Below are 21,005 nucleotides of genomic sequence, written 5' to 3' on the forward strand. Positions count from 1 at the left end.
AGAGACAACCAGCGGACCAATCCGAATCAGAGTAATGCGGAAAAACCCGCCCCTACTGCTTTCCTGACCAATGGGGAGAACGTTTGATCTGGCTTCATATTACAGTGCATTAAATAACAGCAGTTTCTCATCCCAAAACACGGTTAGACCAGACGCAAAGTTATTTTTGTGCATTACGTTTATTAAATACATACTATCCAGTTATGCAGATTGAACAGCCTTCAAAGTTAATGGATACAGCAATCAACAATAAAATAAAAATTTCAAACATACTGATTTGTTTTAAAAACAAATCATCTTACCCTTAATATATAGTGAGTTTAGTTAAATAAACGGCTTAATTTACTTTTACAGTTGAGTTGTGTTCATTTTGTGACACTTAAAAAAGATCTTCATAATTGACCTTATAGCACCCAATGTTCACACATCCAAAGCTTCAATCAAATGACACCCCAAAAAAGTGCAATCTCAATCCAGCTGTTATTGGGTTCAATTGGAGGTCACAGACTTTATATTCAGTGTTCAAGCGACCAGATACAAGAAAACTTAAAATATAAGTATTAATATTGTCCACCCATTGAGTTCAGTTTCACCTATGTGCAAACTAGACTGCAGATTTAAGGAAAAGCACCCACTCTACCCCCTCTCACAGATGACCTCAATGACACTTTGCTCCATTGGAGACGGGTCTAAGCAACGGTGGGCGGCACTACCCACAATCTCATCCAACAGGAAGTGCACCAAGTTCTCATCAGACACAAACCGCCACAGGTACATCTGTAAGTAGTGGCAGTCCACCTGGATTTGCTGCAGTCCGTATCTGCCAAACGTACGGAGACGGACACATTCAAGGAATGTCTTCAGACTTATCTTAATGATGCCAGTTAGCACTGAGACCTAGGAAAGAAAACTGATTATACAGACTGAAAACACTCAAAAACGAATATCTGCACTGGTCAGTTAGATAAATTACAGTAACAATAGTTGGCTTTTGTTTTCTACCTTGTTGAACTCCACTGGGCTAAATATATCGATCCTCTCAGAAAATAGTTTGTGAATGTTACTGAGCAAGTTTGTGTCCATTGGAGCACTGGAACAAAAAACAAAACAAAACATAAACAATATCCTTTATCAATGTGTGACTAAATATTCCATTATACCTTTACAGAACACAGGCATGTGATCATCTAAAGACAAAAAAGAAGGGGAAGACCTGACCCACCCCATACAATAATAATAATAATAATAATATTCAAAATATTATTCAAACTGTACAAATTAAACAATCATTCCAATAATACTGCAATAATATAATGCAATAATAATCTAAGTATTATTGCAATAATACCGTAAAATAAGAACCATGCATTTAATAATAATAAATAATAAGTAAATGTACAATATTAATAATATTCATGGCTGCCTTAATTTCTTTTTAAAACGTTAAAACATATTTTACTGGAAAAATGCAGGGAGGCCCTAAAGCTTCTATTTGTTTGACAACAGATTTATAAAAGCTTTTTATTACAAATTTGGGAAGATGGTTGACGCAGGTTGCATTTTCAAATGCGCGTCATAACTTAGTAAAATTAGTGCAGTGATTGTGCACCTGGGTGTGTAGCTTGGTGCGTAGCGGATCTGCTGTCTTGAGCTGCTGTACACAGAGAATGTGCGTTTGCTGGAATCACTGCTGTGCGCTTTCCTTACTCCTTCTTCATAAAGCAGTCCCACCTAGACATATGCAAGAAAGAGAAACATTACAATTGGCTTATGCAAATGACTGTAAATGACATTTGGAACAAATGTTCGATGCATCACCTGCACATCAATAGAGGTAGTATCTTCCACCACCCTCTTCATTACAGCTCGAACATTTCTAGGTTCAATGGTGTTCACCCAGTCTCTTGTTTCCACGCTCTTCCTCAGCATTTGACTGATGATTAACCCCTGAACCTGTATCAAAACAAAACCAGCTCAACAAATGTTGTCCAGCAACAATCCTCAGAACAGCTAAATATTTTCTATGAATTACCTTCACATAGTGGTTCAGTAATTTCTGAGCTGCTTCTCTGGCCTCTGCACAAAGTGCTGTAACAGGAGTGACTGGAGTGTGGTGCTGTTTAGAGAGGAAAGTCAGCATGAGTAGTGTATTTAGAGTTTGTTTTTATCAGAATATAATGGATATGGAATACCTGTACAAGAAACTGTTCATCTGTGAGTGTGAGAATGTAGGATATGGTGGAGGTCTCGTAGTCCAGACAGAGACGAGAGAGCAACAGAAGGAGGGCAGGAGGGGTGGATCCTCCTCTGTCACCTGCACTCTCACAGTACTGCCGAGACGACTGGCAGATAAACTTAATAAAGCTCACCACCAGACCCTCACGCACACCCTGACTGCAAAACTCACCCTGTGAGAAACATACGAGACAGGTATTAGACAAACGACATGGGAACAGTAATACTTTTAAGAAGGGTTACTACTTACTACTCACCTTCGTGTCATTCTAAACCCGTAAGCATTTCGTTCATCTTCGAAACACAAATTAAGATATTTTATCTCCATACCTCCATAGACAGCTACGCAACTACCACATTGATGCTTCAAAAAGTTCATAAAGAGATCGTAAAACGAATCCATATAAATAGAGCGGTTTAGTCATAATTTTCTGAAGAGACACGATCAATTTGTGTGACGAACAGATTGAATTTTATTCACATTTAAACATTAGCAACATAAACAGAAGCTCAATAGTACCTGCTTGACGCGCGAGAACAAACCTCATTGGTTCTTGCTGAAGCTCAAAAGTGCAGCGTAACAGACAAGAATGAACCTCATTGATTCTCGCACATCAAGCGAACATGCTTAATCTTACGTTTACCACAACTGATGTGTAAGTTGATGAATGTTTATATGAGAATAAAAGCCTAAATTAAAACTGTTCATCTGTTCAAATCTGTCTCATCAGAAAATTTGGACTAAACCACTCAATTCATATGGATTAGTTTTACGATCTCTTTATGTACTTTTTGAAGCGTCAAAGTGATAGTTGTGTAGCTGTCAACAGAGGAACGTAAATCTCTCCGATTTTATTAAAAATAATCCTAATTTGTCTTCCGAAGATGGATGAAAGTCTTACAGGTTTGGAACGACATGAGGGGGGAGTAAATTATGAATGGGTGAACTAACCTTTTAACCCTCTGGTGGTCTTCAGCTATTTTAGACCGTAAAATGTATGTTCTGAGTTTGGATTGGAATAGTATAAAACTTAATGACTTTTGTGGCACTTGTTATATGAACATGAAAAATTGTAGGCAGGATTAGAAAAGCCTAAATGATCTTTAAAAAAATAGTCACACTTGAACATCATTGTGCTCTTTGACAATGTCTATATAGTTCTATACAGTCATTTAGTGGTAGTAATACCATTGTATTTTCTCCTACCAGATAGCACAAATCTACCCTCCATTTATTGAATGTTAAATACCTTATTGTACGCTTAATGTCTTCAGTCTGATTTGACCGCAGAGGATCACAAGTGTGACAAGTGTGTGAAAGGTCCGATACTAAAATGTAAGTATTTTATATACACAGTTTTAAGTTACATATATACACTTCATTCTTTACCTTGAAATAAGGCTTGTTGGAGAATGTGATGTCCTTTGCTGTGAAGAGATGCACTGATGCTAATACAGACTTTAACTGATTCAGAATAAAGTTTGATAAGGACATCAGCAGTTCTGGCAGACTGGGCGGGGCATCCTTGCTTGTAGTCCCTCCTACGAGAGCCCCACCTCCCGATGCACTGGCCCCACCCACTGATAGACGAGGGGCAGCCAATGCCTGTCTTACATCAGTAAGGCTGTCATGGTAGAAGGTCTGTAAGGCAGACAGGTACTGTTTGATTCTCTCTCTTGCTGCTCGCACCACTATCTCAGTTCCTTGGCTGGGCACTGCTGACCCCGGAAGTAGTTTGGATATGGCCTGTAATCTGCGATGAAAGCGATCCAGAGCTCTCACTAACAGAGAGTTATCTCCCACCCCCTTCTCTTCCTGTATCCTCCGCTCCACTAGAGAGAAATACCTAGCAGCTAGATTGTCGACAAACACATGTAGCTTGCCATTAGCCATCTCTGGGATGTTCTTCGAAGCTAATTCACCTTCTTGGGGACGGTTGATGAACAATTCTTGATAGGAGGCAATAACCAAACAGAGACTGCTGACAAACTCATTACACCCTCGATCTATGAACTCTAGAATGTCTGTTCCGGCCGTAGGGGAGAGGAATGGATTGAACACAGAGGAACTAGGAGATACGGGATTTGATCCAGGACTTGTTTTTTGGGCCGAGCCTCCACCAGTATCAGTAACCGCAGAGTCTTTAAGCCCCGCAGAGTCTTTAAGCTCCGCCTCCAGTCCCTGGAGATCCGCCTCCAACCGAGACTGGGCGTGGCTGAGGAATTTGTCACAGAGCTCCTCCGCGGGCTCGTCCAACTGCAGAAGCAGCTCAACACATTCAGAGAGATCTTTAGCACTCGAACCTCCATCCCTGCAAGCAAATATTACCTTTACATTAATAAAGAACATGACATTAGATTTGAGGGGAGGCATGTACTGTAAAAAAAAAAAAAAAAAAACTTATAAAAGTATTAGTTATATACTATTAATTTTTAGAATTAGCTTTTCATTTTATATTTTCAGTTTTTTAATAATTATAACAATTTGTTACATTTATATAGCGCTTTTCTGGGTACTTAAAGCGCTCTACATATGGTTTTGTTTTTTATTTTTATTTATATATATATATATATATTTTTTTTTTTATATATATATATATATATATTTCTATTTAAAAACAAATTACTGTATTTTTAAGCTTTATTTCTAATTTTCATTATACTAATATTATCATTATGAAAATTATGAATATGCTGGTAACACTTTACAGTAAGGTCTCATTTGCTAACATTAGTTAACGTGTTAACGAATTAACAAACGTTAACTTACAATGAGACATATATCTGTTACAGTATTTATTAGTATAATAATTAATATTAATGTGTGATATTAATGTATATAAATACTTATTAATTCATTTTTAAGTTAAATTTATTCATCGAATATTTATATTTTATTTCAGATTTATTTCAAATACTGAAAATGATTTATAATAGTTTTATTTACCAATAACAACACTGCTTCCCCCATTTCATCTTGGTCATTGTATAATGTATGGTAGAAGCATCTCAACTTTGATTTGGGACCACATTTTTTATGCTTCTTTATACTAAATATAGAATCTACATTTTTTTCAAAACTAAGACAAATATGCAATGACATCCGAGAGAGCACAGACCTGAATTTCTGCCGCAGCTGTTGAGCGAGCTGCTCCATAATGACATGGCAGTCGTCTTGGATGCCCCTGAAAGAGGGCATATGACTATACTGCTGCAGGACACACCGTGCCCTCCGGTGGGCACTCACTGCCTGGGCATAGGCCTGCAGCTCCAGACACTTATTAAGCCTTGCTGGCAGCTCAAACAGAAACTGCAGCTTACGGAGGAGAGTGTGAACACCTATACAGAAAGGTGAAAGATTCTTGAATTGAGCAGAATTCTTTTAGAGCCTTTAGATCAATTGTATATGAGAGTATCTAAGGTGGTTTGAAGACATAATGGTTGTTATACTAGCAATACAAGGCTGTAAAGTGAACCAGTCATGGATCGTACATTTATTATTCATACCTGATAGTTTAGTGATCTGTGCATGCTGGCCCTGCAGCGTCCCACTAATGCAGGCACTAAACTCTGTGATAGCAGCCATGTTGGCTGACAAGCAGTCCATTTCATCTTCCATCTTCTTGAAGTCATTCTTCATTTTTCTGATTGTGTCTGTGGAGAGACAAAAACACTTTTAACATCATCAGAGAATGGTTATGAATGATAAAATGCTGTGATTAATGTCCAAACAAAATAATCAACGGAACTAGAAGACCAGCCATGCTGGAGAAATGTCTTTTTTCCCTATTGAGACGTACATCCAAGTAAAATGGCTTCTCGAGCAAGAAAAGATGTAGGGCAGGACTTGATTTTGTCAATCAGGAACTGATTGGATTGTTAGATACACCTTACAGACTTTATACAGGTGAACAGATGCATTCGGAAAACCCTTATAAAGAAAACGCTTAATGTGCAAATTAGCACACTGCGTTTATATTATGGGCTCATCTGCTTGCCTGTAGGTGTATATTGAATTTGATCTTTTAATATTGCCGTTTTAGTACATATGGGTACGTTAAGCATTATTAATGTCGGCATGAAACGCAAGTTTTGATAGTCTTTTCTTCCCTATTGGGACATATATCCAAGTGAAACGGCTTCTCGAACAAGAAAATATATGGGGCGGGACCGGGACTTTTTGTGACAGGAGATTGTATATGAATTGTATATGAGACAGCACATGAATTACAAAATAATAATAATGATTTGCAATGATAAATAATTTATAAGGCACACTGCAATATTCCATAAAAAAAACAAGAAATGTACATTTTGAATTCATGGTGACTTTAACAGTAAATCTGAACAACATTCCATTCCGATATTTATCATTTCATCCATTTGCTAACCTGTGGCTGAGATGAACTTATTGTAGTTTTCATAAACCAGGGTTTGCATGTCACTGTCCAGAGATCTAATCTGCTTCACCATACAGCTTTCATGATCCATCAGCTCAGCCAGAGAACACTCCTGCCTCAACTGAGACAAACAACACATTTCAAAGCCAAACCACAGTACATTTGAACCTTCTATTATAAAATACAGAGCATGTATTGGAGAATAATGTATATGTGGCATATAAACTATAAAGTGACAGCATACTTCCACGCCACATTGCTGATATGTACACATCTCTACATAACAAACAATAAGCACTCACTATTTATCATTATTCATCTCAATACCTTATTTAAATAAATCTCTGGGTCGAAATGCGGTCCGTTGATATCACACGGACCCAGAGACTCGGCTTGTTCTCCGGCTTTTCCTTCCTCATTCAGGCCGTAGTAGAGCTTCAGCATATTGTGAACCCGTCGACGCTGGGCCGGGTCCGAATCCGGTGGGGTTGTAGCTGAACTCATTTCCACCACAGCTCAAGTATAGCCTAATGTCAGGAGTAGGACTTTAATTCATGAATGAATGACAGATGTCAACAAAACATCTGTTGCAAGTGCTCTGGTTGCTACCTGCCAACTCGGTTTGTGTATACGGAGATACTGCTCTGGTCCAAAATGGCACCACTGTAGACTATTTCAAAATAGAGGTCCCGGACGCGAATTTTTATATAATAAAATAAAAATACTATTTGGCCCAATTTAATTTGGACCAAATAATAGTGTTCTTAATATTAATTCAATTAAATTTTAATACAAAATGCCTTTTAAAAATGTTTTAATGTTAATTAAATAGTAATACAAAATACCTTTTTAACAGATACATTTCTTTTTCTCCTGAAGATATAATTCTGTTAATCACATCAAATACCTCATTGCAGGGATATTTCGTTTAAATAAAAAAAAAACAATATAAAATCCATTATACATAAAGTTATTTACTGATCAGTATGCCAGAAGTTAGTACAAAGCGGGAATAAAAAGGGTTTAATGTTGCATATAAATGGTTTCAGTTAATTTTACAGTCACAAATCTTGGTAGAGAATTTTGTGTATAAAAACTTCACAAACAACAAAAGGTAGTGGAGATACAATTTCAAGGGACAGATGACAGCAAAACTACAACAACAGATAAAATGTATGTAAAAAAAAAAAAAAAAAGGCACTTTAAATTAGTATTGACAGACTAGATGTGACTATCTACAGTACAGTTATTATGTGCATGACAGATGTTCAGATTGAAATACAAATATTGGATTAGTTTTAGAATGGAAAATATAATAAGGTACAGAAGATCTGGGATTAAGCATTTTAGGATTAACATCTTGACGTCAATGTAAGCATTTAGCATAAATACAGAAATGCAAGATTTTCTGATTTCAGTGTGTACTGATCATTTTACACCATTCAGCTGGCCGTTTTCTTTTCACAATTCAGCTTGTGATGCAAAACAAATTTTTTTTTAAAAATTTTACTCACTTTTAAATGTCCGAGTCCCATGTGTAAGCAGGTAAAAACAATGATTACAGACACATGCACACCACAAAATCTATTTAAGACAACAGATGTCATGCATGGATAAATACAGAATTGTGTTTGGTAACTGAAGACCTGTTAATGCAAGGCTTGACATTAAGCTTTTACAGGTAACCTCAACGTTTAAGTCGCTTGTAAAACAGCAGTGCATATTAATACCAAAACAGGATGCATAATGAACATAAATTGGTAAAATCTTGAATTGTTTGATGATGATGCCACAGGGAGAATAACTGGACACTGAGGACCAGCTGTTACGATCAGATAAACTATGACACCTGACAATTAGCATGACACTTTAGTTACCAGATCAAACAACTTCCTGTGACATTTTTAGCAATTCTCCTGAACAAACATTAATGTCAGGCCCTGCATTGCCAATAATTTAGTAAAAAAAATCAGGTACATTTCATTTAGTTAGATACATTCAAGCTCTGAAAGCCTGGACATACAGTACAATGCTTAGGGTTTCATACACTGTTTGAAAAGCATTACTAAATAGAAACACATCACTGATTGATCATCAAGCACCTACACAACTGGTGATTTGATGTATTAATTAAAGTTCTCTCTGCTTGAAAAATGCAGACCTGGATTGTTTTCAGCAGAGCATTACATTGCACCCCATCAGAAAGGCATGATTCTTCAGAGCAACAAGGTAGATAACAACACTAAACATGTTGTTTCATGATTTAACTTTGGTCACCAGTGAAAAAAAATAAAAAAAATAATTCAGTTTGACCTTGTTGCTCAGTAGAAGTCGGCATATGCAAACAAGCCCAATAATAAACAGACAGCCAAACCAACAAACACATTCAGTAGACAAGTAACACAGAAGTGACTATGCCATCTTTGCAATGCTTTGCCACAGACTGCAGCCCTGGTTTAGTGTATAAGAGAGGTCGTCCTATACTAGAGGCATTGACTGTTCGCTTTGGTGCGGAAGGTCTAGTTTTAGCTGTATTAGTGGCGTGGATCAAAGTGCTGAACTGCTGTAGTCTTGATTTACAGCCACTGGGATGTAGTTTGGTTTGATGTTTGCATAGTAGAATCTACATTCAGAACAGTGACCTAAACAGAGCTTTCAGATCGTCTCAAAGCCTTAAATTTGCACCATAATGTCCATAAATTAGTTTGACAGAAAAGCATAAGTGAAGCAAATTTCACAATCGTTTTTTAACAGCCAACGAAGTTAACTTAAACCTGTGACATAATGTTCAAATCCTCTATAAATAGTGGTTTAGCTCTTCGGTCTGTGATCTTGGTCCGATCTGTCCATTCAGGTGGTTTTGCACTGCGTCTCTAAGGAACTCAATGGACAGATGTAGTTTTGGTCACCGGGGAGAAGAGGGCAGTGTTGAAGCCGGGGCTCACCCTTGCTCTAAACTTTCAGTCACCTGAACAGCCGAGTAAGTGGGAGGCTGCGCCTGTCGCGTGAAGAAAGAAGCAGCTCTTTTGGGCTTTAGACGTTTAATCTCCTTGCCTGAAACAAGAGATGTAAATTAAATGGAGCTTATTTATTGCAGAATGGGCATTAACAAATAAACACTGAGTCCATCTATGCATGGACACAATTTTAGTCCCTCACCGTCATCAACATAGCTGATGGTGTTGAGTGAATGGACTCGACTACAGACCACGCTGCTCTGTCTGCGCAGTTTCCCCTGTCGACGCTCTCGAGTTTTCTCATTGGTTTCCTGACCTGTAGGTTCTTGGGAAGGCGTGACCTCACCGTCAGTACCCGCGGCTGCTGACTCACCAACAGAGCGTAACTCCACACAAAACTCAATGAGTCCACTCATAAGTTCGGCCTAGAAAACAAAAAGTATATTGGTAAATAATGCACCGGTATATCATGGAGACATTTTATAAAATGTATAATAATAATAAGAATTAATTTTACATAAAAAAAAAAACAATTTTATTGCATTTTAATATTTTATTGCTATAATCCAAAACATTTTAAATATATGCTTGCTTACACTGTCAAATATGTAAGGGTTAATGCCCAACGAGATGTCCATTGTCAGGTATTAATGGACGACGGCGAGGCCTCCGACCGAAGTCCATTAATACCTGACAATGGACACCTCGAAGGGCATTAACCCGCTTATACCATGGTCACTTGCCAAACAACACATTTTTAAAACATTAGTTTATATTTTAATTAGTTTTACAATTGAAATCTAAAGTTTTTACAAACAATAACTTGGTTTCCCTGGTTACGCCTGACGGTTTATTTAGCAACCGGAGATATTTATAGTCTGCTCAGCTCGTAGAACCTCTCAGCCAGAAAGTTAATTTAGGCTTAGGCTTAAGTTAGGCTTGTCTAGCCATGGGCGTTTTTTTAACCTATAATTAAAACACACAGGTAGTCACATGTATAACGGCTAACTAGATGTTTGTTTTCATACAATAAATTGTAAACGGATACTTTGACTGCCTGTTGCTATGGTTACAGCTGATGTAGCCAGCACATTTATTTATTAATTTCGAACGGTAAACAGTCAGTTTCACCAGAACTCCTTTATTAGGTGTCCTCTATCACTTTTTAATGGACACCCTGCAGCCAATCAGAATCGAGTATTCACCCAGACCATGGTATAAAACATTATTAGTTATTCATTTATTGTGTGCTCACCTGTTTTGAATAAATTTTTAATAACTTATTGACATGCACGCCAGCCTCCTCTCCATCAAACTCCAGCCAGAGTATATGCGAGTCTCCCTCTGTCTCTGGATAGCTGTGATCCCAGGACAGCTCGCTGAACTTGAGACCCAGGAGGACATGCTTCTCTTTCACATCCATGACATACACTCCTTCCAGACTGATGCCCACACTCACAGCCTTACGGCCACCTCTGTGAAGGAGGCCCTGGGCTGGCTTGTCTATCTCACCCATGAAGAAAGCACATCTGCCAATGCAAAAATAAACAAATGTAAGCGTCCGTCACTTCATGACCGAACAACTTTACGCTTGCGTCATTCGTACCCGTAGTAAGGCAGTGTGTGGCAGCTCTTGAGGTACTGGTGCAGCAAAGCAACAGGCTCCTGGCTGGGTCCGGTGGCAGCAGAGGAGCAGACCGTGCGATACTCCTTTATGAGATTATGCTCCATCTCTGCATTCCGCCCTCCTCTCCCCCTCAGTGTGGACAGAAAACCTCCTCCTCCTAATGCAGCGTGGGCTGGAAGGAATGAGGACAGCTTCTTCTCTCTGGAATAACATTAAGGGGAGAAACTGAAATTAATTACAGCAATTCAGGATCAATTTTCAACACAAAATTATAGCTGAACACCTTTACATTATCCTCATTTAATCACTGATATGATTTAATCACCTGATTGCTGCTGTTAGAGCCTGGTCATCCAGCCCAAGCCCCAGCTCGACAGCACAGGACAACGCTCCCAACGTCAGCCAGTGTTCAGGGTCACAGGGGTATCGACCCTCCAAGATATTCGTCTTTGCCTCGTCATAAAGCAACCTTAACACTCCTCCATCTTCAATCTGACATTACAAAATAAAAATGTTACACAACATGAAATTGAAATCATCTTATAGCAGTGGTTCTCATCCAAGGGGGCCTCAAGATGACTAATCAAAAAATTAATGTTTTTATTGAAGACCATACAGTTCACAAATCATGGTTAATTTAATATATCAATACTCCCATTTCTGTAAATAAATACAATTTTGAAAACAAGCAGCTGCAAGATTTTGCGTGTCTATGATTGATATGCAGCATAAATCTCTTTAGGTCCCTTCGTGTTATGATCGCTCTGAAGAATAAGCAGTCCATGTCATGACCTCCACTGCCAAAGCCAAATGACTCCAGACACAAATGCTGTCCAAGGAATCAAGTCCAAAGTCTTAGATAAGATGTACTGTCTGACATGAGAGACATTTGATGTTCGCCTTGGATTTTACGCAAGATCTCTCTGGGGTCATATATTGCACAATCTGATAAGCAACAATCGTAATAGACAGAGAAAAACACAAAGTGTGCACTGGGCTTAAAGGGATAGATCACCATAAAAAAACACCATATACTCAACCTTATGTCATTCCAAACCTGTATGACACACTAACTTCTGTAAAACAGAAAAGAAGATATCTGATGGATTTCTCAGTATCCATATAGTTAATATGGGTTAATGGGGTGCAATACTGTTTTGGACCCCACTGACTTTCAGTGTGTGGATAAAACAGTTGATGTATTCTTTTTTTCAGTTTCTGCATAAAAAAATAAATAAAGTCATACAAATTTGGAACGACATAATCTTAATTTTTGGGTGAACTATCTCTTTAAAGACACAAACATCTAAAAACATGTTCATTACCTGAAGTTCTTTTGACCTGGGACAAAAAACATTTCTTTTGTACATTAGAATTGGCTCATCTGAAAAACACAGAGATGTTTTTTGTTAGTCACTTAAACTTTCAGGTGAAGTGAAGTAGTACGCAAAAGCCAAAACACACAAAAAACACACACCTTGAGAAATGTCTTCTGCAGGGGCCTCAGTAAAGCGGTACAGCAGGTCCTGCCACTGACGACACAACTTGTAGGGAAGATGTTTCGGCTTCAACTGCAGGTCTGTTCAAACATATCACAGCAGAATGAGGCAAAAGGCGGGAATCAACAAGAAGGACCTCAGAAAAAAATTATGATGATCAAACACTGACTAGGGCATATTTCCTTTGTTAATCATCAAACACAAATGTTTTTATTGTATTGTTTTTCATTATTATAACACAAATAATGTTATTCTTAGAATATAGGTCTAAATAATGGCTGGAATACTGATATTTTTGCCCCGATTTGCAGTCAGGACAACTAAATGCCAATTGGTAAAAGTCAGAGACAGCCTGCAGATTTTGGACAGTCAGTGTTAACAGATTTCACAGAAAAAACTGTAGTGTATGATGGGCACAGACTCAATTTTTTTTAGCTTCTGACTATGATGCCTTTCATTTGGCGGATATCGAAACATGTCTGATATTTTGAGCCAATTTTAGAACACATAAGATTGTGTTGTTACTTGAAAGTTAAAGGTGCAGTAAGCGGTTTCTGAGAAACGCTGTTGATATTTTAAATCACCAAAACATGCCCCTCAACAAATGGATCACACCACCATCTTGATGGCTCCGCTCCCAAATTCACAAACACACTATGCAGCACAGGCTCCTCCCCCCTCGTGAGTGCGTACACCCCTTACTGCTGATTGGCTGCAAGTGTGTTTTGGTGCTCTGTCCAATCCATGTTCAACAGTGTTTCTCAGAAATCACTTACTACACCTTTAAGCCTCGTCCACACCAAGAATGATAACTATAAAGATTAGCCTACTATAACAATAACTATGTTAGCGTCCACACAAATGAACAATACTGTTCTGTTTATTATGTTACGCTGCAGTTTTGCATGCTCGAGCTCTTTAAAGCCGGGTTGATTCCGGATTGATTCTGATTGATTTTATCATTCATCAGCAGGAAAAAAAATTCTGAAAGTGATTCAACTGATATTGTTCCTCTTTGTCATTATCGTTATAGTTATGGTGTGGTCACTATTCTCAAAGAATTAGAACAATAATTAAAAATGTATAGTTGTCCTCCTTGGTGTGAACAGGCCTTTAGTGTATGATGCCCAGTTTTTTCCTCTGTAGCCATTACAAAGTTAGCAAGTGTATGATGCCTAATATTTAAAAATCTGTTAAGATTTTAAAAGTTGTGTGGTTTATTCCAGCCTTTAATAGATAATAAGTAAAATTATGCCTTTGTTTAAAGAGACATCAAATCATTCATAAATGCCAGTTGGTGGCATTAACACCCAGAGGACTTCCTGAAGTCCCCTCCCTTCACTTGCAAATCAGCCATAGAGGCTGTAAATGGCATCATTGTGTCTTGCCTTTCTTCATAGCCAAAATACGAATAGGTCATACGTTCTTCTATCAGACTGACATTTGGCCCGGGCACAAAAGAGCATTAATTACCAAGCAAAGGAGAGCAGAACCAGAAAGCAAACACATCTACGGCAGAGTTGGGAATGTTGAGAGCCTCCCGGACATTGCGGCCGAGCTCCTGTGCATTCATGCAGCCAAGACCCTCCAAAGTCAAGTGCACTGCACTGTCGCTCACCAAGTACACCAACAAATCCTGAGCTGCAGAAACACAAGAGTGACACTGGTCATTTCAGGTCAACAATGATCAGCTTGGGATCTCCGGTCAGATCCAGAGAGGAACCAAAAAAAAACCAAAACATTAAGGAACAGAGAACAAACCTCTGGTGACGGAGGAAGCCACACTTCCTCGCTGGGACTGAGAGTCCTCTGATGGCTCAGGGAGGAAGTCGCCATCATCTCTCTCCATCTAATCCAAAAACAAACACAAGTACTGAATAGGAAACACAAGACGTTGTTATATAAGATACTTCTGCTTCATGTTATTGGCATATTCTTAACAAACTAAGGAAAAACGAAGTCATCATTTCAGATAGTAGTTTTCATAGCAAAATGATCAGTCATATCTAAGCATTAACAAGTTGAAGTTAATTATTAAAGGCTAACCCAACAACTTTTAAATTCCTGAAGTATTCTTTGCATATTTTACAGTTAGTTTTTGCTAAGTTGTAGCATAAATAGCATTTATAATCGATTAAAATACAATAATATTATAAAAAAGTAGAGAAATGAAAGAAAATAAAAGGAAACACAGCTGACGTCCCTATTCTGACCAGCTAACGTTAGCTAGCTAACATTACTCCAGTAACTGCCTGGCAACCAAACTTCAGACAGCAACATACCGAGACACTGTCCTTCGTTTCAGAAGCTTCTTTCTCGATCAAAACAGACAGAAATCATCGATATTTGAATGGATTAAGTTACATAAAAGAGCTGAAAGTGTGACGGCAGCAGAAGCGCATCTGGATAATGTTCTCAAAACAGCGCCCACCAGTGAAATCAACAAAAACCTGGAACAATCTTCATGAATGAAGAAGCGTCGTACTATTAATCGCCCACAGAGGGCGCACCACCACAGTGAACACTAGTAAATGTATCCTAACAAATATATAATTTTATAAAACTATAAACTTTATAAACTTTTATAATTATTATTTTTTTCATTTAATAAATACAAAAATGTATATATATTTATATCTTGCGCATAAAACTACTGGATATAGATTTTTAAAACCCTATGCTAAATTATGGCGCAGAATAAATTACTGGTAATACATTCATATAGCTATGTCAAATAAAATATTTAGTTAGAGCGGGACTTAGCCTATTGCACCATATTCTACCATTCATAAGTAATGACTGCATCGTCTGAAGTCTTTGACTTGGCTTCATGGGAGAATCTCATCTCCTCTCTAGGTTTTAATCATTTCTGTGCGGCGCCAAAGTGGTCCACGTGATTTCATCATTGACATGAGTTAGTGCCATCCGCTGCTGCTTTGAATTGCCTAAACTAGATAATAAATATATTTTTGAGGATAGTTTTAATAGCCACAGCATTAATTTTATATTCCATTCAACTGCGAATTAGTTTTTGCTTTTGTAGGCTACTGTGGTATTTTGGGCAAAGTATACATTCGAATCTACTTTTTGTTGTTGTTATTATATGAAGAGTTCAGATGCAAAAGCCTCTAAGTGCCATCTGAAATTTTCTTCTAGAATGATCATTTTTATCAAGCTCGTATATTTAAGTTCAGTAATTTCACTTAAATGGCAATGAAAATTACCTATGAATTGTCATTTAAAGGTATAGTGGAGGATCTTTCCGAATTTTAGATAAGACTGGATATAGATCCTCTCCACTTTTTGAATAAGTTTGATTGATTCACCAGAATGATTGACAATTAGGAGGACCAATAGTATAGGTGATCCACCCGGAAGTAAAAAATCCTCCGCTATACCTTTAAGTGAAATTACTGAACTTAAATATACAAGCTTGATAAAAATGATCATTCTAGAAGAAATTTTCAGATGGCACTTAGAGGCTTTTGCATCTGAAATCTTCATATATATAGGATATATATAGGAATATTGTAAGGAGTAAATTCAGTCTCTAATCTTGGACTGTGATCTGGGGCTTTATTACAGAAACTTCCTATATAAATTCTTGATTTAAGATTGGGAAAAGTTCTATTTCCTAAATGAAATGACCACAGATTCTAAACGGATATGTATAGGATTATATTAGTATATAAAGCATGCGGGATAGATCACCCCAAAAAAATTAAATAATAATAGTGTGGGGAAAACATGAATATTATCACCCAGAAGAACAAATGAAATTTCAAAACATGAATAGATTAGTTAAAGTCAGTATTTTTTTATTTAAGAGTGCAATACAGTCCAATGCATAATTAATTAGCACTTAAGACTGGCGCAAAAATAATCAACAACAAAAAAAACATTCCTCTAGAAAATTATGGTATTTCACGTCAATGTTTGAATGAATTCTTTGACCTCCCCAATTTACTTTTTTGTCAAAAAATTACCCTCCGAAATGACATTCTTTCTTTAAACTGGCATTTTGCATTATTTTTGCATCATTTTCTCACTGTGGCAACTTAGGGCAATGCTTTTTAATATGATTCAGTAGACCACTTGACTGGCAGAAGGCCCTCCCACATGAAGGGCAGATGTATGGCTTCTCTCCTGTATGAACTCTCTCATGTTTTTTCATAGATCCTGACTGCGTGAAACTCTTTCCACAGTGTGAGCACTTGTGCGGTTTCTCTCCAGTGTGAATTTTTTGGTGGTCTTTCAAGTGACTGGCTAAATTAAAGGCACTCCCACATTCAAAGCACACATAAGCTCTCACATTGGCATGCAATTTCTGGTGCTCTTTAAAATGGTCCATGTGTGAATAACTCCGTCCACAAACGGAGCACAAGTAAGGCTTATCATTTGTATGGATTGTCATGTGTCTTTTCAAGTGTGCTGCAAACATAAATGTTTTGCCGCACTGATCACATTCGAACGCTCTTACTCCAGAGTGGGAGAGCTGGTGATCTCTGAGATTCCTTGGATCTGAGAAACTCTTGCCACACAGATGACATTCGAAAGGCTTCTCTCCAGTGTGAATCCTCATGTGAATCTTAAGGTTTCCTTTTTGTGTGAAGCTCTTTCCACACAGAGGGCAGGGGATTTTTTGTTTGGATCCTGCTTTGTTTTCAGTCTGTGAGAAACTGGAAGATTTTTGTCCTGTTATCAAATTATTCTCCTCCACTTTGCTCAGTTCTTCTTGGGTTTCAACCAGGTCTAAAATGAGCACATCATTTATCAATTGTCAAAAAAATGCATTAAAATGTGAAATAAACGCTTTTATGAGATCTATGCCATTCTCATGTTAATAACTCACTTTTTAGTGGATTTATTACACCACTCTGCTTATATTAAGATCTATGACCACCAGATCAGATGAACTGACCTTGATTTCTTAATGTCAAGAAAATCAAGAATACCAACCTTGTTCTTCAGTATCTTTATTTTTCCCTTTGCGTGGTCCGGAATCACTCGTGCACACACTTTCCATTCTTGCACGTATACAGTTGCCTCTGCTGATTTGTTATGAGGTAGAATGGTGGTAGGCCTACTGATCAATGTAGCCTATTTATTACTGAATTGTTGTGGGAGTGTCTTGAATCTCTGAATTGCGACCGCAAGGTGTGAATGGACGATGTTTGTGAGTTTTTGTGTAAATCGCTCTTTAGACCATTGTTATTTCACAATCGATTCAACGCGACCATTTAAGTTGCTTCAGAGAACGGATGTTTGCAGGTCAATAGGAATGATCCTGAATGCGTTTTGGGGGCGGGGAGTATTTCGATTCAAAACAGCAGTTTCAGTTTACTTTTAAATGTAAAATGTCAATTAATTTTAAATGTTTAAAAAGTAGGCCTACTTATTCCGAATACCGTTTTGACTAAATAATAATTACAAAAATTACAAGTTTCATTTACTCACCCTCATTTTGTTCACAACCTGTATAACTTCTTCTGTAGAACACAAAATCTGATATTTAGATTTTCCCCCGTACAATGAAACTCAATGAGTGTCGTTTTTGGGACTTGAGATGAAAACAGTTTTTATTATTATTATTGTTTTGCGTTCGATGAAAGAATGTCATAGCCCACCACCAGTTTGGAGAGACATGAAAGTTACATCAATTATGACTTTCATTTTTAAGTAAGATCCCTTTAAGATCCTTTTATATAAGAGAATTAAAATAGTCACAGGCACACACAAATAAAAGGAGAAACTAATTAATACACACAAAACAACATAGTTTAGTTTATTATCACAGAACCACAGTAAAACTCCACATGGGAATGCTAGAGAGTCACTGCTTTACCATGCTGATGTACAATGACCAACAACCACTTGATCTCCTTCAAAGCATGAACAAGAAAAGGCACCACTTCAGAGTTGCGAATCCCAGTTCATAGGTTATGAATATTCACACTATTGGATCAATTAATTGGATCAACTATTAACACAGTGATCTGGACATGTTTCACCTTCATTTGAATCAGAGTGTGTCTGTGCTTTAATCTTATTTTCAAACACAACGAAAATGTGGGAAGAGCCATGAATGCTTCTTTGTTAAACAACAGTAATGATTTCTGACTTTATTGAGCACCATGTAGGAGAAAGTCTGTCATTAATATCCAAATTGGTCATCTCTACACAATACTCATCAGTGTCCAGTCATGCTCATCACTCTCCCTGAGAAAATATGCTTTAGCAGCATCCGCCGCCTGACTGTTTCACTGGGGTGCTTTCGATTTTAAGATCAGGTTTCTCTGAACCCCCTGAAGTCCCTGGTCTCATGCGCTTCTTTATTTCCTCTGCCATGGTCATGAAGGCCTGCTCCACGTTTGTGGCATTTTTGGCACTCGTCTCAAGGAAAGGGATGCCAAGAGAGTCAGCGAACTCCTGTGGAGAAAAGGTTTTTTAAGAAAAGTTAATATACAAAGGTCTGGTTCCACAGAACGGGTTTAGATTAAGCCAGGATTAGGCCTTAGTTCAATTAGAACATTTAAGTAACTTTTATTAACATGCATTAGAAAAAAAAACACATTACTGGTGTGCATCCTGAGACAAAACAACGGCACTGACATATTTTAAGTTTCAGTTGAATTAGCTCAAACATGCATTTTAGTCTGGGACTAGGCTTAAGCCTTTTCTGTGAAACCGGGGAATGTGATTGGCGTAGAAATGACACATTTCACATTTAACTAGTCTAAAGAGAAAGTTCATTATACTGCCCTATCAACCAACCTTAGCTGTAGTGTAGTCGACAACTTTTTTTGTAGTGAGGTCACACTTATTTCCTACAAGTAGTTTGTTGACATTTTCACTCGCATAGCGATCGATTTCCTTCAGCCACTGTTTCACGTTGTTGTAGGATTCCTGAAAAGGCACCAGCATAAACTTTTTTAGTGTCATTTAGATTTCAGTTTAGCTCTAAATCTTTAAGCAAGCAATAAAAATGGGTCTCATTTTCTCATTTTTAGAAAGGGGTCTCACAAACCTGATCCGTAACATCATACACAACAATGATCCCGTGAGCTCCTCTGTAGTAGCTGGATGTAATCGTGCGGAATCTCTCCTGCCCAGCGGTGTCCCACTGTAAACATGGACGGGACTCAGTTTATCTGTGGTTTCACATTAAATGACACTCTTAATTTGAATTTTAAAGTCTACAAACTCACTATCTGCAATTTAATAGTTTTTCCATCCAACTCAATAGTTCGGATCTTGAAATCCACTCCAATCGTGCTGATGAAACTCTCTGTGTAGGTGTCGTCCTGGAAGAGAATTGTCAAGAACACAAGATCAGATATTGTTCATATCCAAAAATATCCCAAAATGCTGTTAAGAAAACACTTACTGCAAAACGCAAGAGAATGCAGGATTTTCCAACTCCAGAATCTCCAATCAGAAGAAGCTTGAATAAGTAGTCACTGGAGAAATATGCAAAGATAAATACAGTTTATATACATATGAGTATATATATATATATATATATATATCAAACAGGACTATATAAACTATATATATAGTCCTGTTTGATGAATACCTATCGCACTTTTATTTACAGAGCAACTATGTTGCAGTCTGACAATTGTTATGTCACTCGTATCACAATTCATACAATTTATTATTTAATTATTATAGAAATTGGTCAACGATTGCAAAGAAAATTTGATTGACCCGTCAACGAAAGGTTTAAAATATTATTAGGTCATCATAAATGTTCATATATGATAGGGTAAGACGACTTACTATTCAGGGTTCATGATGTGACAGCAAAGGGATTGTTATTGTTTGTCCAGCTGGTAGAAGCGCTCTGGGTCGCTTACTGTTCACCGGCTGACCGCAGACTCTGAGCCAGTATTTAGCCTGGAATAGTAGCAACAAAATGATTATCTTTGAGTTTTGATAAGCCTTTGTGCGCCGTTTCCAGATTTCCTTGCCAAATTATCCCAGCCTGACTTTCCGCCACCTCTCTTCTTTCAGGTTTTTCCAAGCCGCGCAGGTGCGGCAGTGACGGATGAGGATGCGCCGCTTTTCTTATCCGCTTTCGCCGCCTAGTGGTAGGATCTATTCATATGTAATGTTGTGTATATGTAGCCGGAATTCACATTACAGAAACGTAAAGTTTACTTGTTCTTGTGGTTATAAAATATGTTCACGCCGAATCAAACGTCTGTCTGCGTGTTGTTTTTGCCCCATACAACAAACCGCCACGATGCTTAGATGTTGTAACTTAGGTGGTTCCCAAGGCGTT

The 21,005-nt window shown here is 37.8% G+C and overlaps 4 protein-coding genes across 4 annotated transcripts in view; all 4 read right to left on the minus strand.

The window, feature by feature from the left end:
* The window catches only part of faub (FAU ubiquitin like and ribosomal protein S30 fusion b), a 35,126-nt gene that overhangs the window by 10,378 nt on the left and 3,743 nt on the right, over positions 1–21,005 (minus strand). The window lies entirely within an intron of this gene.
* vps51 (VPS51 subunit of GARP complex) lies at positions 164–7,302 on the minus strand. The gene is made up of 11 exons (XM_084400920.1): positions 6,963–7,302; positions 6,627–6,756; positions 5,743–5,889; positions 5,355–5,574; positions 3,626–4,547; positions 2,193–2,408; positions 2,033–2,116; positions 1,819–1,953; positions 1,610–1,731; positions 1,003–1,090; positions 164–897 (listed from the first exon to the last, which is right to left on the minus strand). The coding sequence occupies exons 1-11, from the start codon at positions 7,137–7,139 to the stop codon at positions 637–639; spliced, it is 2,502 nt and encodes an 833-aa protein (XP_084257046.1). The 5' UTR covers positions 7,140–7,302; the 3' UTR covers positions 164–636.
* frmd8 (FERM domain containing 8) lies at positions 7,815–15,159 on the minus strand. Its single transcript, XM_084400973.1, has 10 exons — positions 15,001–15,159; positions 14,480–14,567; positions 14,192–14,359; positions 12,697–12,798; positions 12,545–12,603; positions 11,545–11,711; positions 11,199–11,420; positions 10,848–11,121; positions 9,795–10,017; positions 7,815–9,689 (listed from the first exon to the last, which is right to left on the minus strand). The coding sequence occupies exons 2-10, from the start codon at positions 14,565–14,567 to the stop codon at positions 9,577–9,579; spliced, it is 1,416 nt and encodes a 471-aa protein (XP_084257099.1). The 5' UTR covers positions 15,001–15,159; the 3' UTR covers positions 7,815–9,576.
* On the minus strand, positions 18,275–20,816 carry rab1bb (RAB1B, member RAS oncogene family b). The gene is made up of 6 exons (XM_084401053.1): positions 20,501–20,816; positions 20,106–20,178; positions 19,927–20,022; positions 19,746–19,841; positions 19,493–19,624; positions 18,275–19,147 (listed from the first exon to the last, which is right to left on the minus strand). Exons 1-6 carry the CDS (start codon positions 20,512–20,514, stop codon positions 18,953–18,955), a joined length of 606 nt encoding a protein of 201 aa, XP_084257179.1. The 5' UTR covers positions 20,515–20,816; the 3' UTR covers positions 18,275–18,952.

Source organism: Rutilus rutilus (genome assembly GCF_951802725.1).
Source record: "Rutilus rutilus genome assembly, chromosome: 25".
NCBI classification, from domain to species: domain Eukaryota; kingdom Metazoa; phylum Chordata; class Actinopteri; order Cypriniformes; family Leuciscidae; genus Rutilus; species Rutilus rutilus.

Coding starts and splice junctions, on each gene's coding strand:
- rab1bb (XM_084401053.1), bottom strand. Junction 19,842..19,926: donor AAACTATTAAATTGCAGATA/GTGAGTTTGTAG, acceptor CCATGTTTACAG/TGGGACACCGCTGGGCAGGA. Junction 19,148..19,492: donor TCGACTACACTACAGCTAAG/GTTGGTTGATAG, acceptor TTTTCTCCACAG/GAGTTCGCTGACTCTCTTGG.
- frmd8 (XM_084400973.1), bottom strand. CDS start 14,567: ATGGAGAGAGATGATGGCGACTTCCTCCCTGAGCCATCAGAGGACTCT. Junction 11,712..12,544: donor CCAGGTCAAAAGAACTTCAG/GTAATGAACATG, acceptor TTGTAATGTCAG/ATTGAAGATGGAGGAGTGTT. Junction 11,421..11,544: donor GCTCTAACAGCAGCAATCAG/GTGATTAAATCA, acceptor ATGTTATTCCAG/AGAGAAGAAGCTGTCCTCAT.
- vps51 (XM_084400920.1), bottom strand. CDS start 7,139: ATGAGTTCAGCTACAACCCCACCGGATTCGGACCCGGCCCAGCGTCGA. Junction 4,548..5,354: donor CAGCTGCGGCAGAAATTCAG/GTCTGTGCTCTC, acceptor ATTTGCTTGCAG/GGATGGAGGTTCGAGTGCTA. Junction 1,732..1,818: donor CTACCTCTATTGATGTGCAG/GTGATGCATCGA, acceptor GCATATGTCTAG/GTGGGACTGCTTTATGAAGA.